Source organism: Anarrhichthys ocellatus, unplaced genomic scaffold (assembly GCF_004355925.1).
Source record: "Anarrhichthys ocellatus isolate YVR2014 unplaced genomic scaffold, GSC_Weel_1.0 scaffold13, whole genome shotgun sequence".
Classification (NCBI taxonomy): Eukaryota; Metazoa; Chordata; class Actinopteri; order Perciformes; family Anarhichadidae; genus Anarrhichthys; species Anarrhichthys ocellatus.
Window position 1 is genome coordinate 2160780 of NW_022280043.1, and position 19055 is coordinate 2179834.

General features: G+C 42.2%; 1 protein-coding gene across 2 annotated transcripts in view; it reads right to left on the reverse strand.

Annotated features, from left to right (window-relative positions):
* The window catches only part of creb5b (cAMP responsive element binding protein 5b), a 37682-nt gene that overhangs the window by 14581 nt on the left and 4046 nt on the right, over positions 1-19055 (reverse strand). For both annotated transcript variants that reach the window (XM_031852983.1, XM_031852982.1), the window contains exons 2-7: positions 17376-17453; positions 16903-16996; positions 14931-15052; positions 13351-13508; positions 3414-3540; positions 1977-2087 (exon numbers count right to left, since the gene is read on the reverse strand). In XM_031852983.1, coding sequence (XP_031708843.1) covers positions 1977-2087; positions 3414-3540; positions 13351-13508; positions 14931-15052; positions 16903-16996; positions 17376-17429 — 666 coding nt within the window. In that variant the 5' untranslated portion in view covers positions 17430-17453. The remainder of the gene's footprint in view (positions 1-1976; positions 2088-3413; positions 3541-13350; positions 13509-14930; positions 15053-16902; positions 16997-17375; positions 17454-19055) is intronic.

A 19055-nucleotide genomic window follows, 5' to 3' on the forward strand; every position in this document is an offset into this window, starting at 1 on the left:
CCTTCGTCTCATTAACTATTTACACCAGAGACAGGCCTCCCTGCTGCTCTGGCCCACCACAAAATCAATTAGCCTTCATTAGCCGAAGCTCTGGGCCTGCTCTCTCTGGCAGGGGAGGGTTAATCCTGCTACCGAGGCCTCCAGTTACCACAAAATATCAACAAAAAAAAAAATCACAATATGAGCAAACATGCATGCACACATACAGAGTAACAGAGGAAACAGAAGTCCTTTCATGTCACTTTGCAAAGAATTCTTCCAATTTCTCACCCTCACACACAGTTTAGTGTCTCAGAATATCGATACCATCTCTCGCCTTTCAACTCCCCTGCTCACTCTGCCTGTCTATCTATTTCCTTCATGTCTATCAAAGTCCCACTCAATCCCCTTCTCCGCTCGCACCATGTAAACGTTGAGCAGAAAGAGTGCATCCAGGTCCGTGCTCCGGGGGTGTGGGGTTACAGTGAGGAGATTTCCCATTGGCGGAAAGTCAACATGGTCGGGGTAATGCGATTAGGGCCGGATTGAGAACGTCGCAGGGGACACATGGGCCTGATCATGGCCCAGTTATCCGATAGCGAGGCCGTATTTATCGACCCGGCCCGGGCACGGATATTACAGACATTAGAAACCCTGTCTATGCTTATGAAACCTACGCTGGAGATCGCACTCTGATAACACAATTAGTCTCTCACTTTCTGTCCACAATCACGGAATTCCATCAGTTGTGTTCAGACATCAGGGAGCAGAATCTCAATTGATCCACATTTGGTTGCTGTGCCTCGTGTCTGAATGACCAACTAACAAGAAAGTTGCATGGTCGCGGGGCCTGTAGCCATTTAGTGACTGCATATGTTTATGGGAGGACTAACAGAGTATTTACAATTCAATTACATAGATAGGAGGAGAAAAAAAGAGTAAGATCTGCCTGGATGATGGCCAGGGGAGAGATAAGCCTAATACACTAATATTGTGTTACCCCAGCGTGTTACCATAGGAACAGTTGAAGAGATTCAAAAGACTACAAAGACGATCAATCTTGAGAGAGCATGAGGAAGAGGGAGAATTAAATACCCTGGGAATGCTCCCGCTCTACTCTATCAGAGCAATAACTCTTCTAATGACCTCTGCTACCTCCTCTCTCTCTCTCTCTCTCTCTCTCTCTCTCTCTCTCTCTCTCTCTCCACAAGATGTTTCTGTCCAGCAAATTCAGCTATCAGTGAACCTTTCCAAACACAAAGAGCAGCCAATGCTTTTCATTATGGACTGTGATTTCTTTTGGATATCCAAGTCATAACACTTGCTCTTATTTCTATGCCGCCTTTTCCATTTTCAGAGTTATTTATTTTGAAAACAAAGATTGGCTGGTGGTCATGTTGCCACAGGATTTATCAAGTCTTATCACCCCGAGTGTAACTGTCCGTCCATTTGACATTAATCAGGTGTATAGCGTCAGTCATTGGCATCAGTATTAGCAGTGCTAACATGCAAAGCTGAACCGAGTGGAAGGTTTCTTTCTGTTCATTGTTTTCGTCAGTCGGTCTTCTGACTCTCGCTCTTTCTGTCTCTCCTCTCTCAGCTACGTCTCATTCCCACTGCTCTAACTGCCTGCTTTGTGAAGGATGAGGTCATTTGATTTTTTTCCCTGCTGTGTTAAACTAGTGCTAACAAGTTGCAGGACCTACAAAACATGTTCTGTACATTAAGATATACATCAGGCAGTCGGTGGGCAGCCCAGCCACAACCACATAAAGGGCCCTTTATTCCAGCCAGAGTCTCCAGCGCTGCACTGGCAGGTTCAGACACAGCTTTGATTACACACTAAATGATGAAATCCACACAGACCTAAGAGCACAGCTTTGCTGGCACAGCCCAGTGGAAAAGAAAGTTGCAACATGTTGAGCTTGAGCGTGTGCACTTATGTACGTGCGTGTATAAATGTGTATGTATCCATGTGAATACATGCGTACACTCACCAGTTTGGCTTCTGAGTGCATGGAGGGAATGTGAGTGGAAGAGCAGGAGCTGTTGTGGGCGGGTCCTTGCATACCCATCATATTGGAGCCCATTGACATTTGTCTCTCCATCTGAAGATTACAATAACAACAGTCAAACTTTCAAGAAATATTATTCCCATATACCACAAAACTTTTTCTACAAGATGAATCATCAAAAAACAATTCATTTAGCGGTGATCCATGCTATTTTTATGTCTTACCAAGATGCTCAAGATAACTGTTTTAACAAAAGAAGTGTTTGAATATCAAGTGTGAGACTCATCCTGCAGCACAGTAGGCTAAGGGGGATGAGGTGAGAGAGCATGAGAGCCTGATTTCTCATGACAGGCTGCACTGTGCACAGCTCTGTGTGATGATAACTGGAGCTGACCCAAAACAGGAAGCCAGCACGGAGGGACTTAACACAGGAAGCCGGTGCAACAGGGGTATGTGTGTTTCTGATAATAGTGTGGTGGGTGTCACTCAGACAACATATCAAACCCCGGCCCCTCCTGGTGCAGGATGTGTTAACAAGGTGAACGAGATGTGAGTAGGTGTGAGTTAGTTCTATGAATGCATTTGAATCTGTCTTCATCTGTGTATGTGTGTGGTTACTGCCTGCCTCTTAGTGACCCTGGTCAGTGTGGCCATGTGTCACAGCTGAGACCTGAATGTGGGGAAATCAGCTGGTTAAGCTGACAGGGGTGAGAGGTCACCTGCGCAGGGCGATGATGTGAGCAGTGCTCACTGGGCAGTACACGCAGGAAAGAAGAAACCTTTGTGTGAGCGTCAGCATGCACACGTGTGTGAGCTGCTGTGGCCTCCCAGCTGCTGAACTCTGGGTGGTGTGCTGGTCTCCATGGGGAATGCCCCCCCCTCCCCCCCCACTTTGCCTGACCCCCACTTCTCCCCCTCGTCCACAGAGACTCAGGCCTAGAACCTGACACACAGCCTTAATTGCACTAAGTGTGTTTTGTGTAAAAATATCACCCAAACCTGCACCCCTTTCCTGAACCGTCAATCTTCCCCAAAATCGCTTAGCTCTTAATTTAATAAACATGGGAGTTTTTTTAGTCCATACCATAAACACAGGCTGTCTTGTGTTACAATGAGAACATATGTTGTATCATTAGAATCCTGATATGAGGAGCTTTCTCTGGGTTGTTATCATTCCCCGCTTCCCAAAGTCGGTCCTCTAAGTCTTTTTGGCTTAATTACAATAAAGTCTATATTCTAAACCCAGATTCTAAACCCGTCCTTAAAAACTGTGCCAAATCATTTCAATGGTGATGGAAAACTTCCCAAACTAATACGTAGTTTATGTGCAGTCTGAATTTACACTGTCGTCACATATGAGTGAGTGACTCTGCCTCTGCATGCGAGTGAATGTGCTCTGTGCGCTGTTGTTGTACTCACAGGCATCAGCACGGCTGAGGAGCCAGGCATGGTCGGGTCTGGCAGAGTTCCAGGCATGGAGGCTGGCAGAGGCTGTCTCTGTCTGTTTCGTAGGTGCAGCAATGAGGACAAAGAGCCGGGGACAGGCCTGAGAAGACACACACAGACAAAACATTCAGACAAGTTCAGGTTTCGTTATTCTTTGGTCATATGTCAACATCAAGTCCAACTACCACCACCTTTACGGTGCTAGTTATAAGTTATAACGTGAAGCATCCATAAGTGGTATAAACACACAATGGCTGGCTAGTAACACCAAATAACATAGCTGTAATCATATCTAACAATATGACACACGTGACAAGAACTTTTCAAGGTCCATCTTCTCGATTTCTTCCGGAGCTTTCAGCCTCATCAGCAGATAGAGTTTGCTCAGAGTAAACAAGTAAATAATGATATAAATAAAAAAGAATTACAGTAAGTAATTTGTCAATAAATTAAAAAATAAACATACATATTAATACTACACATTTCATATTCAGACAAAATATGAAGATGTATTTTAAATGATTGATTGTGTTATATCCATTTTTGACAAATACATTAATAAATACCCCTTATATTGGCAGTATTTAAAGTACACGGACGACAGTATAATGCCATAGTAGTATAAATCATTCATTAACTGTTCAATTTCTACAGATAAATGCTAAACGTTTAAAATAATATTGACGTTTATGTTATGTTTTAAACCCAAGTTCAAAAGAAGTTTACAAAATGCCCTAGCCTGAAAAAAAACCTTGAGCTATTCCAAAAGTCTACAATGTCAGATCACTTAACTGTTCTTGCATCTTAAAAATAATTCCACACATTTATTAATTTCACATCTGTGCTATTTCAGAGCAAATGTTTTCCCCCCAACTTCTTTCGTTTTCAGTTTCCACTTGTTTCTGCAGCTACAAAGTCAGAATGGAAAACAAGAGTGTGTGGCTGTGTAGTCATGCTGCAGTTGAAAGCTGAGGCATCTTGGGAGTTTTTGGATGCACTTAAAACAAGCACACTTTATGTAGTACAATGGATGAATAACAATGATGGCGATGATGAATGCATAATATTTGTCATAACAACCACGAGACGTGCATGACGAGAACCACTTTCAGAAACTGCTACAGCGGTGGGAGTCCTGTGGGGGAAAAAAACCCTCTCGGTGACCACAAACGTGTGCACGGACCAACAGGCCTATCCACACTCACGGCCACATCAATAAATCACATGGAAAGATGAGGCCCGGGCTAAGCTTAAACTATTGACAGCAGTCTTGTCACTGGCTGAGGGCTGCAGCCATCCAAACAGCCAGACCAGTCCATATGCACGCAGCGACATCATTCATACAACCAAATCCTTGCTTGTAAGAACACAGATTCCCAGCTGCAGGGTGCTGCTACACCCTCATGTATGCAATATGCAGTCCCAACAGCTTAAAAGCATTCACTACTTGACTCTTAAATAACTTGTATCAGGAGAATCAATAAGTCTCCACATTATCGATATCATCAGGATGAATGCAAGCTCCATTTCCTTCAGCATTTAAAAATTTGTGCAAACAAGAAGAATTTAGGTGTTGGACGGGTTAATTGACCACATCATAGCCTGGATTAGCGTAAGAGTGAGTAGTAATGGAGTGATGGCAATTTAGGAGGGGGGTTGCACCAGAGCAAATGCTCCCCCACCTGAATAAATAACTGTATTTTTCCAGACCTAAATATGTGCATTTACGCTCCAGACATTTAAGATTGCTCCACACACAGCATCATTACCATCCCCGACTGTGTGTCATTCCTGTCTAACATCCCAATTTATCACAATCACACTCATTTAACAGCACATATGACATCTGAGCAACACTGCGAAATCCAAACATTTCCACATGGGAAAAGTCATGAAAGTACAATGAGGTATGCAGTGTAGCTGCGCACTACATCAACACAGCTTCCCTCTGCGTTCAGACTCTGCCATCGTCCAGGATGAAGTAACAGTCACGAAGCAGCGGCAGTGGCACGCAGTTGATTTTGTTTGAACTGTTTTGCGTAATTTGCATTCCGTATGATGAATGATGAGATGAATGTGATTTTCTGAAGAGATTTTGTCGCCCCAATGCTGTACGCTGTAAAAACTTTGCTTACATCTCTTTGACAACTTGAAATTGGCTCATTCATGTATTTAATTTTGTTTAAAAAAATTGCTTATTTATCATATCTAATTTATGTTTGTATAATACGTGATATCCAAATATTAAATGCATTACAATGTAGTCCTTTGTACATCTACATACAGATTATTACACTGTTTAATATGCATATCTCAAAGATCAGCATAACCTTGTGCATGCTATACATCAATTATGCTGATTTAATGATTTAATTTACACTTTGAGTGAGAGTAATGGTACATGGTCCTGTTTAGACAGATTGCCAGAGCAACTTTTATGGGAAATCCATGAAGCTGAGGAGTAAAAAAGGTTTTTTAACTAGGTTCTGGAAGTGATTGTAAGAAACTATTTAAAGTCCGGTGTGTGCCAGAAACAAACACTTCTCAAAATCTGCAATACCAGATCAATGAAATGCTTTCAGATGCTGATATTGTCATTAGGAAAGTCAAATCACACTGCAGTCCATAAGCGGCAGAGGTCAGGACACGGCACAGGCAGGTCGCTTAGTTGTTGCAGGTCAGGCTCCATCTTTCTAGAGAAGAAAGGTTCCTTTGAAGCTTGTAGCAGGTTGTATTGCTGCGCCTGTCACCTGCAGCAGAGCAGGGGAAGGACAAACGCCGTGTCCGTCACCACCACACACACCAAAACATAACTTGCCTGTCCGGTGGGCGGAAAAACAACTCTAACATCTCACACGCTTCCTCTGGGGATTAAGTCCGCTTTGTGCTGACTCTGCTAATAAATATAGACATTTTAGACTGGCTGGAGTCAAAAAGCCTCTGTTGATGAAAATAAGAATTCTGTTACTTGTTAGAATGAACGTATCCATTTTCTGTCCATTAACTGAAAGTCATGAGGAGTCCCGTAATTGAAAGTTTTTTTCAAGAAAAATCTTCCACATTGTCTGGTTAAGGCCTCTCAAATGAAATCATTTCCTGATTTAGTTTGTCTAATGATCGTGAATTGCATCTTTTGGGGTTTTGAACAGTTCTTTCACTATTGTCAGATATTGTATTGAACAAAGATGTTTTTCTTTTTTTCTATTTCCCTATTTTCCTCTGCTTTAGAGTATCTGAAGAACACTTTCTTCTCTTTTTTTTTTAAATCCGTGTTTGGCCTTCTCATTCTCCAATTAATTGATTTGGTAGTATTCGGCAGATTTCTCAAGAAGTAATAAAAATTAAAGTTAGCTGCAACCCTTGGTGTCAACATACTTTATTTAGCTTGCAGGGTTTCCCTATATATGAACAGAGCATTCTAATTGAGATGCGTCTTCTTTTTAATTCTCTTCTCCTCTCAGTGTTCACATCTGTTTGACTGTGAATACATTATGCACCAGACTGTACAGTGGATTAGTGGATTCATGTTTACAGTGTTTGTGTGTGAATAGCTGCATGTTTCAGTGTGTGCATGTGTGTGTATGCATGTGAGTGAATAATGACAGGCTGCGGCTCCACTGAGGGGATTGATAATAGCCCGGGCCGTGGGCCCCAGGGGAGAGCAGGTAGACACTCTGCAGTCCTGACCCTGCACTCTCACATTACTGAGTGCCTCGCTCTCAGCCCAGCTCTCCTCCACAGTCCCCGCCCAAGAACCACCACCGCACCACCCCTCCACGACCCCGCCCACCTCCACTCTGCCATGACATCACTGCCAGACCTTCTTTTCTCTCCGAGTTCCTCTTCTGCATTTTTATCTCTTGTTCCACACTCTATTTCTTTAAGTTATCCTGCTATTTTCTCTCATGCGTCCCCTCCTCTCATTGTAATGTTAATCCTCTATAACTCTCTTCTGGACCCCTCAGGGTGCCCACACCTCAACTCAAGCCCCTCTGGATTGGCTTGCTCTAACCTACAAATCCTGCAGTCTGCACACACACTAAGCTGTATACTGTCCCAATCCACACAGTCCCAGCTCCAACTCAAGCACTGGAGACTTGAACACAAGGGCTTGGCTGCCATCCAAGAAGAGCAAGAGAGGGAGAGAGGGAGAGAGAGGGGGAGAGAGAGAGGTGCAGTCAGTCCACTGACTCATATCCTTCCCTTTCTGACTCTGCTCCAATAATGATGTAATGCTCTTGGCTTTTCGCCCTCCCCCCACCCTGTGCCTGCCCACCCCCAGATTGTGTCCCTCCCTCCTCTCCTCTTGCTTTTCCCTCTCTTTCCCTCTTCGACTCGTCCAACATCTCTGCGCTCACTCCTCACCGAAGTCACTGTGAGCTCTGGGTAGACACAGCAGCTAAAAACTTTCGAACGTAACCAAAACAGCCCAGGGCCAAGTTCCAGACGTTCGGGAGACGGTGGTGTAGTCGCCATGGGAACGGAGGTAAACAGAGGGAGAAACAAGGGCCTCAAACAGCTTGCAGCTGCCTGGCTCTCTGAGTAAACACTACACAGGACCTGCCCCTGATTTACTGCCTTTAATCACTGGTGGGAGGAGAGTGCCATGGGGTTTGGACTGAGGAAATAATACGAATCTGATCAAATAAATCAGACCTAATGGGTTACGACACAGGCTGACTTTTATTAGCAGGCTAGGAGGGATGGATGCTGGGAGGGTGCTGGACTGGGATGGATCTGGGATGGGGTGTCCTCACATTAGGGAGTGTCAAGCTGAGTTAAGCCGTGCCAAAGCACAGTTGAGAGATGCTGGTGTATGATTCTCTGGAGTGAATTAGTGCAAGTGTTATGGTATTTATTCACCAAATATGATATTGTTTTGATTCATTCGATGCCATTCGATGGGTTGTCTTTCATTTTCATCGAAAGTAAAAAGCATGTCAGTACATTCCTATCACCAGCCAATCAGAAAAAAACGTCATCTTGTTACAAGCTAACATGACGTGCAGCACCTGACTGATGTTGTAACATTTGGCTAACACCGCTCCTTTCACTTTTAATGATACTTCATCTTTCTCCCTCTTCATCTACTCAAAGTTGACTATTACTTTGCTTGTTTGTCCCACTCCTCCTTAAACAACTTCTCTTCCTCTCATTCAGCCACCTGATACCTGACTTCCACCATCAGTCTCATCGCTCTGTTTGTCATTCAGTTTTCCATCTTAATTTTCCTTTCATAATCTCAGTGTATTTTTCTCACACCTTCAGTCATTCTGATCCCACTTTATCCATACTTCCATCCAAACATGATCTATCTTTTCCTTTCCTTTCCTTGTGCAGACATGTCTTTTATCTTTTCCTCCACCCGACAGACCACCGTCCTGGTAGAAAACCGATGTCCTCACATCTGATGTCTCTCTTCACTCTCTCGTCCACCCTCCTGATCCTTAATTTCCTCTCCTCCATCTACCTCCTATCCTCCTCTTCCTCTCCTCCATCCACCTCTGATCCCTTTCTTCCTCTCCTCTGTTCACCTCTGATCCCCCTTTTCCACACTTCCCCACGTTGTGATCCCTGCTCCCCAGAGCTGTGAGGCATGTCCCTGTGTGTGAGTTGCTTGTGCAGGAGCCTGCATGTGTGGTGGCCCCGGGGCAGGGATGACACAGCCCCACTGGAATGAGAGGGAACAGAGTCTGGGCGTTCCTCTACAAACGCACTATTAAACCCACTGCAGTACACAATGAGCTCATCTTAATTCAGGTCAGATGTACTTCCTGCATTCTCTCTCCTTTTCTTTTTCTCTCCTTCCTCTTTTGTAATTGATTGCACTATACCTTTGTTTTTCTGTACCTTTGTTTATGTGTTCTTCTCTTCTCTCTGCCTGCTGCTATTCTATGTGCATGCGCTTTACAGTTTATACACAGTTCAAACTTTTCCCCATATTTGTCTGTGGAGAAGAGCATTTGTCAAGTCAGAGCCCGAGGGCACCTCAGGCATTTTGTGGAGGTCGCGCGCTCCTGCACTCAGGGCGGACCTCCCTCCTTATCATCACTTTCTGAATGCAATCTAATCATAAACAATAATAAAGGAAGTTTTGTTTAAATTGTGAAGTTCGTGAGGTCAAAGTTTGTCCATGGAAAAGCCCAGAACTCGCCATGGAAGTGTGGAGACTTTCTCTGTTCCAGCACAATGGGTGTTGAAATCAGCACAGTTGTTTTATCACACACACATGTGTGATAAAATAAAAAGTGTAAAAGTGAAAAAGTGTGATGATTTTAAATCCTTGATTTAAAATCATCAAAACTATCAGAACCACTAACCTATCATTCATTAATTGGTAGGTAAAAGCTGATAAATTGTGACAGAACATGCACAGACCGCATTTGCAAATGTATTGCATTTGATCTGTTTTTAAGATGTGAGCTTTTTAGAAAAGTGCAAGCCAGAATCTAGAAATCATATCAGCTGGATTGATATGATGATCATAATCTATATAAAGAAAAAATAAAGAAAAATGTGATCCGTCAAAAATATTCATTCAAATAGAGAGAATGGCAGGTATCAGCCAGATCTTTTACCCAGTGGTCCTTAATAATCGATGAGCATATCACCAAATCATCTTGAGAAAACACAGGAAGTTCAAATATGTCGTGCTACACTTGAGCTTCGCATGAAACCCTGTAGTTTAGAAGGCATGCAGACCAACATCTATTTGTGCAACTTCCCTTAAAGGCAGAAACAAGGAACACAAGAGGCCGGTGGCTCCGAGGTGTGATAAATATTGTGCATTTAAAGCAGCATGGGAAATAAAACCACAAATTGACTTCCTTTAGAGCTTTGCACAGTGATGTGACAGCCAAACTTAAAGGTGCACAGAGTATGCCCAGGGTGGTACATCACCAACAAAACACATTTAGGTTTAGAGATAAAGCCTGTAGAAACCTCAAAACTAAAATGTCTTTTCAGATGAGCATGGTGAACTACTTTGAAGTAAAAGATAATGTTCATGCCCCATTTGCAGAGGAATAAAATTAGACAAACCTCTGTTCTGAAATTTTTTAACTGATGTGATGATGGTGACAAACCAAAACTGACTGATATCACCACTAAGTGTTGTGTGATGACACCTTTTAGGCTCACAAAGTTTTCAACATTCTTACAAACTATTATCAAAGACAATGTCCCCATGTAATAAAAGAAGATGTTTTTATACACAGACAAAATTGAGATACGTAATTAAATACCACATCATCATAAATTGATGATTAGATCATTTACCACATCTGTACTGTAATCACTCCTCACTGAACCCAGCCGCATTCAGGTTGATTAGGCTATGTAATGGAAACGATTGGCCAGAGTTCCTCTGCTGAGCCAGTGGAGAAAAGTTTAATTCTTAGTGCCTTGTGCCCACACCCATACCAGCACATCTCCGGCTTTGGAGTCAAAAGGTTGAGGTTTCCACAGAATGTTGTATCTCACATGGTTGACTAGTAATTTCCAACGCATTTAATCTGACATAACTCAGCACCAGATGTTTATAATTGAAAATCAGAAAGCATTCAAATCTGTTAGAGGCCGCTTTGCTTTGTATGATAATGATAGCCGTGACATTAAGATCTGCTGGCTGTTCCTTATGCCTGGTTTTAACACTGGTTTGTGTCAGTGCAGCTCCCCAAAGACCTTGTTTAGGGACTCAGAGCAGAAAGGGAGAGAGAGAAAAGAAAGAGAGAGAGGTCCTCAGGTTTCACAGCTGCAGGCTCAGCTCAACCCTAAAGTAAATGGACTTGAGGAAAGCCAATCCTAATTGATTCCAAGCCTCAAAGCTCTTTAGTAAACATTGTGGAGCAATGAAAATTACTTGTTATCCTAATTCATTGGACGCTCACGCTGCGCGTTTAGCTGAGCCGAGAACGAAGGAAGCAGATGGAGGCGAGATTAAACTGATTTTGTTTTGGTGATTTCTTCTCATTCAGAGATATACTCATCACAGAGATTAAAAGCTTTATAGGCCTGAAATGATCACATGCACAAACGAAGCAGATTAACCGATGAGGGTAACTTTTTCCTAATTGTCTCAGATAAAAAATGTAAAACCAAGCACAAACATGCACAGTGAAGACTTCATGCACTGTGGATAAACAAGTTTTGATTGTCTTTTCTTCACAAAGACATTGGAAATCAAAACATATTGGAGACTACAGTTGAAGTGACTTAACCGGACAGCAGCGGCGTCATAGAGAACCCCTGATCTGACCTTCAGGCTCCCTAACTTCCAATCTGGACAGAGCACAGCTAGCCTGTGAAGTGTCCGGCTTGTTCAGCGTGTGGGAAGTTCCTGTGGAGAGACCCTGTGCACGGAGCCTTTGGTTGGCCCTAATGGCTTCCTGTGGAAGCACTGCTTCTTAGTGGAGGGGTTTCCTTAGCCCATTTTCCTGCTGATGTGAACATTTCCACATTTCTTTGGTGGGAATCTACTCATCCTATTCATGTGTTTCATGTGGATTCCACCGTCCTCGTAAACAAGTGACGCCTCTGCAGTTTTAGCACATACAGTACATGCGCCGCTAAGGGAATGCCTCATAATGTGCTTTGATAACTGCAACTGAGACTTACGTGCCTTCCTGTGGCTGAAGACAAATGCCACATGGCATACCGGCTCTGATGGGTTTTTAATGACAGGTAAACTCAGGTGAAGCAGGCCCAGCAAAGTCTCTGTTACTGGCAGTGATTGCTGCTCCTCCAAGGGGTTGAAATTTCATCCCTGTCCTCGACAAAGAGCCTGACGGAGTGTCAGTCAGGCTTAGTGATGGGCCTCCCATCCAATATTCACTAGCTCCTCGAGCAGTAAATCTACACAGGACAACCTCGGCACAGCACAGGCCTAACACTGAGCCATCTCAATGTCTTGAGAATCTGCCACAGGTCTAGTTTACAGTAACAAAGCCCTGGCACAAGTTTGAATGTGGTTGGGGTTAAGGGATAAGGGAGGAATGAGGTCAGTGGAGTGTCTATATAAGGAAAAAAGGATCTAAATGTTTGGTAATGATTATGTTCTTGATACATAAAGACAAAAAGTCACTTGAGGTAAAGACATTCCCTCAAAGACCCAAGTTGTTAGAGTAGAGTGGTGATGGTAGAGTTTATAAAATCACATAGCTACTACATTACTCAGATATGGATCATCAGGGTTTGATTATGACTGTGATTAAAAATGCATTAAACTACATGAACTACTACTTGACCAATAGACACTGCAGGTAAATAATGAAGCAACACAAAACAAAAAGACTGCAGTTAACATCTGCTGTTTTTTATAATACACCTGTAGCATGGCAGCACAAAGGTATCTGAGAAACAGAGCTCTGAGGTTTTGGCTGACATTCCCATACAGTGAAAGGAACTATTTTAGAACATGAAATGCTAAACCGCTGTAAAAGCAGTCACAGTTGAGGCTTCAACAATGACCTCATCTTGTCCTCTGCGACCCTCTTTGGCATGATCTGCTGTTGGACAATACTGACTGAACAGCAAAACATGAATCGCCTGCCCCGCACACACTGCTCCGAATGTAACAAAACACTGACATTACCTCAGAGACTATGGAGGGATGACAATCGGCACGGACACAAAAGGACCAGGCCAAGCCTAAGGCTGTCACTGTAACATGGGCGCACTTGAGGTGAGGAGGATACACGCAGCACTCCCCAGATAATATTCAGTCTGTCAGCAGTTCTTAACAGTACTTCTACTGCTCGATCACAAAGAAGAAACACATAATGGAAAGAGATGCAAAGATAAAAACACAAAAAAATGATTCCCTCTCTTTCTCTTTTAAGTCAAATATAGCGTACATTTTTTGTAAATTTCTGGTGTTCTGCTGGATTCTTCGACCACTTGGCGTACTCACCCTATCTGTCTGTTGGTGGATGGAGCCTGAGTGATGACGGAGCTGGACTGAGGAGAGGGCAGGTTCTGCTGGATCACTATGCTGGTATCATGGTTGCCCATCCGTGAGTGGGACTGCTGGTGCTGGCCTTGGCCTGCCTGGCCGTGCAGTGAGACGCTCTGCAGCGAGAAAAGCGAGTATACAAGTTTAGGAATCTGTCACATTTTTCCCCGCATGTTGATTTTTCAGCACAACTCAAGCATTACAACTGTTTGAATGGGTAATGAGGAACTATGTAAACTATCATCCACAGGCTGTTTCTGAGTTGAGGAAACATTGAGAGACAAATAAAGACCAGGTGTTCTTATTGTTTTTTTTCCCCTCATTTGTTTGTTTTACCTCCGTTACATGTAACTGCATATACATTCCAGAATAACCCTGTACCGTAAGAAAGAATATATCTCTGAGCTAAATGCACATATCTTGGCATAAAACAAACATCAAGCTGAAGTCATTTGCATCAAGGCAAATGTGAAACAGCTGCTGGCGATGATTATATTATATATTAAAAAAGGAGAATACTCACGCAGTCACAACATTTTAGGAATCTTTTACCTGACAACAAGGGCTGACCATAAATTATACGTGTCACAGTTGAGGAAAGGAAAGTTTATCAACCGACTAAAACACTCTTGTGTGAGTGTGAGTAAATGATTATGTGACTATTTAATATTCATATTGGCCAACTGCTGTTTTCCTGAAGTTTCAAGCTTTCCCTCTGCTTATTGTGCGATGCACTCCCAGGGAGTCTTGCTCCGACTCGCTGCCTGCTGACTTAGCAGAGTCTCCCATCATAAACCACACTGGCTGGGGAGGCTAGACAAGGCTGACCTGAGCACAGACGAGCTCCAGAGCCAAACCACCCAGACGACAGCTTAGCTACAGTGTGCACTGCACATCTTTTCAGACATTAGATAAGCAGTCTGTCTTGTGGTGGTTTGACTAGAACCCATGTTGAAGGTGAAGGTGCCCCAGGGTAGATCTATAATGCATAAATGACCACATCTTATGTGAGAATGTCTGGCCAGGTCTTTTATTGCTGTCACAAAAGTTGTCTCAGGTGTCTGTCTGTACGTCTGGGAGGAAATAATACTCCTTCCTTGAGAGATAGCTGTAGAACTGTTTAAAGTTACAGGTGGAGAACCTGATCTCTTTCCTCCTCATCTGTGGTGGTTGACAAATCTCCACCTGCCAGCCCTGTCTGTCAGTGTCAACAAGACTGATGGGGATCGGGGAGCGTGGGGCTGGATGTGCACCACATGACTACACTTGGAGGAAAAGGTGAAAATATAGCAGAAATCTAAGAGGTGGAAACATATCTGTTGCTTTTTAACAAGCAAAAATAGTGCAGTTAGATGAGATGTTTTGAATCTCTTAAAAGTGTGCGCATCAGCTCATAGTGTGTGGGCGGCTGTTAGTGACATGACTGATGACAGCAGCAGATAACAGTTCATAACCACCTGACCTAAGATCTTTGGGTGACTGAGTTCACCTTGGGTTTCTTTTCAGCCTGAGGCTTTGTTCTCTATACTCTGCAGTACCTGTTTACTGTCCTCTTCTTCCTGGGCCTTGCAAAACTCCTGTTCAATGGAGCAATCCAGTTCACTGAACAATCCCACTTCCTCACAGTTCTTCAAGAAGCGTGTTGGTGTGGGAGTCTGGTCTGGAAATCAAGGAAAGGTTTTTCAAGTTTCAGCTTTGAAATCAACTACTGTTACATTTTACAGGCTGCACATACACAATCATCATGAACCACAAAACTAGAATTAAAAATTATCATTTTCATTATTCTTAAGGGACTGTGTAAGATAATAAACATAAAGCTTAAAGGTACATTTCATTGGTCCAATTGAAGCATACACTCAATCGCAAAGTAGCATTACTAAACAAACAAACAGGACACATGATACAAAATTATACACAATAGTACCTCTGACACACACACACACACACACACACACACACCATGTTAGCAAGAGGTACCGTATATGTCAGACAAATTGAAAGCAAATAGATTTGTTTTGATATCACCAGATTTGACTCTTTTTTTTGATTCATTGTATAATTTTGACTGTTTAACCCTTAATTTGCAAAACCAGTTCACTTATTCCCTTTCTGTGTTTTCTAACCTCTCCAGTTAGACTACACGCTCTTCACAAAAGCCAATGTAGATCTCAATGAAGACTAAAGTGTAAAGAATGTACATTTTTGTTACGTTTTTGCAATGACTTTAAGAAAACATAACTTTCATTCTCTTAGAGAGAGAGAGAGAGAGATACTGCGCTTGACAGCCCCATTTCAGATGACAAAGTACAGATCCCACCGACTGAGTGGGGGTCTCATTTGTTGAGCTCAGTCAAGCTGCGGTATTCAACTTGACGTTGTGGGGGGTGCACAGATATCAGGTTTCAGACAGTTGAAGGTGATTTTAGGATCAGCCTTGTTTCAAAGTCTAAAAGCATACTTCATGGTCTGTTTATATATTCTGGCTAGACCAGGGATTGACTCAAACTTTCATCATGACCTGCATACCCAAAATACAGTTTTACTCCAAATATACTTTTTTTTCCATTTCGAACAACTCGAGCTCTATTAACAAAAAAGTGAGTCATGTCAATTTTTAGTTGAGGATAAAAACTATGAGTCAATGGAGCAGGAGATTAACTTTAGGTCAACAATCATAGTATGAGACAGTGCTATTGAGAGCATGTTACCATGTGTGGCTGAGCTGTAACTTACAGTATAAACACTGATTATATGAGTTTTCAGTAAGCGAAATGGTCAGAGCTGTAACTCAGACATTAGGCGATAAGAACACCCGGCCTAGAAAATCCGATCCTTCTGTCCACTGAGCGTAAATAATAAAGAAGACACAATCTCGGCAGCGTAGTGTTGTCAGCTAGTGTGGCCTGGCCGTTTCTAGGATTGGAGATCTATACTTATGGATCAGCCTTGGGTTGACACTTGTTTATGCGGCAAACAATCTATAGTTTGATGTTTCTTTGAGTAATAAATTATAGATAGGACTGTCTAAAAGAAATTCTTAGTCAACTAACACTCATACGATTTTGTCGACTAATCGATTAGTTGATTTAATGGACAGATCTGTAAAATTGAGATTCTCCACAAAGAATCACACCCCAACATCCATAAAACCATTGGAAACCATCTCCCACTACTTCTCGAGACAGATGAGGGACTAATGACACATCTGATGAGGGGGAAATGCAAATCACACTTTCGCGAAACATGATGATTCCTCCAGTCATACGTCAGCGTATCCTGAAGTGTGCGTAAGTGGTATGCAGTGATTAAGGCTGAGCTGCAAGGTAGCGTGTAACATATGCTTTACATTATTTTAAACAACTGGTACAGACGTGCCATAAAGTTTTCTGATGATAGACAAGTGTGTCTGAGCATGAGTCACAGAGGCAAACACACCTGCAAATGAACTGCAAGTTTGAACCCTGCTGAGGTAGTGTGTGAGTCTGTATCAATGTAGCCGTAACTCACCTGATAACATGTTGTCGTTCTTTATGGAGGGGAACTTAAGGGTCATCTCATGTTTGTGTCTATGTATCATCAGATGGTCCTCCGTGGGGAATCGCTGTTGAGTTTTAAAAAAGTAGGATTGTAAGAATTGTAAGCAAAGACAAATAAGTGTTCTAATAACCGATTAAAAATAAACCAGTACACTTAAGCTTTCCCCGGAATTTAATTCACTGTTATTTGCCATTTAAAGAGTGCATTTTAAAAGCGCATCAACCCTGGCGTTGACTTCAAAGAGAATTTTTATCTACAGGTATTTTTAAATCTGCACGTTATTCAGCTTGTGTTATACTTAGTACATTGCTATTCTGTTTCTCCCCTATGCATGAGGCAGTAACCCACTCCTCAGGCCTCCTCAATGTACACCACTTCATATTACAGGCAGACACCAACACATGTGTACACTGTGCTGCGTTGTTTTGTCTCGGCACACTCACCTGAGAACAGCCAGGAGCGTTGCACACGTACGGCCTTTCCTGGTCCGAGTTCATCACTCTGGCCACCTTCTCATAAAACTACAGAAAAAAGACAAAAAAAGAGAAAGCAGCGAGAGGAAGTGAATGACATGAGTTTCCCCCGCCAGCCTCCAAGAGGAAAAATACACTCATTGTGTCACGCTAGACATAAAATTGCTATTGCACCTGAAACAGCTGTGTGGTTATTTTCTCACACTATAGTAATCCAGGATCCACTAAAATTACATCAAGGTCCAGGGTTATAAAAGGACTGGAAACACTAGGAAAGCGTTTAAATAGTCCAGCATACTTAAATAGTTTGACTATGCTTTTATTACACATAATCAGAGACTATAACCTGCTGAACAAAAACAACAACAATAAAATAATGTATTGTTATAGCACTCTATAAAACTTGTAATTACTGTTAAACTCATTCAAGATTCATTTCTGCAGGACCAACCACATATACAGAGGTGCACATACACATCTAGGAGCTATTGTGATGGGTTTCAGCTTAGATTTGGATGGAAGAAAATGAGACAATAAACCATGTTTGAAATGTACGATCAAACACCATGTTGAAACCACAGTTTCAACAAGGCATCGTCAAATGTTTATTCTCACCACAAAGTGACAGAATCTGGCCTAACACATCTGGTGCTAGGTGCTAGTCCCTTTTCACTCATTTACTTATGCAGTGAGATGAATTGAACTTTAAATGGAAGGCACTTAAAACTCGTCGAATACTTTTTTTGGATGTTGACACTATTTTCATGCTTCAGCCAGCAATCATTTGAGGATTAAATTAAGTCCTTCAGTTAGTATACATGTAGTGAGAACGAGGAAAAAGGAAGTGGTGGCAGAGCAGCACTGCATGAGCGATGGACAAGGTGCAGTTTATTTCTTCGAAAAAACAACAACTTTAAAAACGTTTGTTTTCCTGCAACTACTGCCACATATGTGCTTTGTAAGTAATTGCTTGGTACACTAAAGCCATAGCCATGCATCATGTCGAATGTGCAATGGCTACAGTTATCGTTTTAGATGCTTTAATAATTTAGAGTGAAAAAGAGGACACATTTACCAAGAAAAGAGGAGTGCATTTTACCTGCCGGCTGTGATCAAAAAATATAAAATAAAATGAATCCAGTCACGTAAAATTTAAGGCCAACAAATGCTGTAAACGTCCTGTCCCTTTGTTCACCGAGAGAAACTAAATCATGCACACAAGGATGCAGTCTGCATTCAGCTTTAAAAACATATTGAAAACAGCATGCTTATATTTATGACAGGATGTCAGAGAGAAAAACAACAGAAATAACACGTGCATTTTAACAGCTTCTCAAGATCAAACCAAGAGCACTGACATGCCATTTAAAGTGCACTTTAATCAATCATTGCATCTGATGCATGTGATGCCTCACATACATTTAATTATACCATTAGCTTTTGCAATTGTTCCTACCAACAGTATCTATTGCAATGCTGTTCTATTACTATCGGCAGAAAAAGTAGATTTTTATAAGAAATAGTTAACTAGGAAACCGGTAAACCACATACTTTTTTTGAATATGAAGTGCATTGTGTCTGTACAAATTATGTTAAGACAACATTAAACACAGATGCAAGTTTAGATTATCTATTTCAATGAGAAAAAAA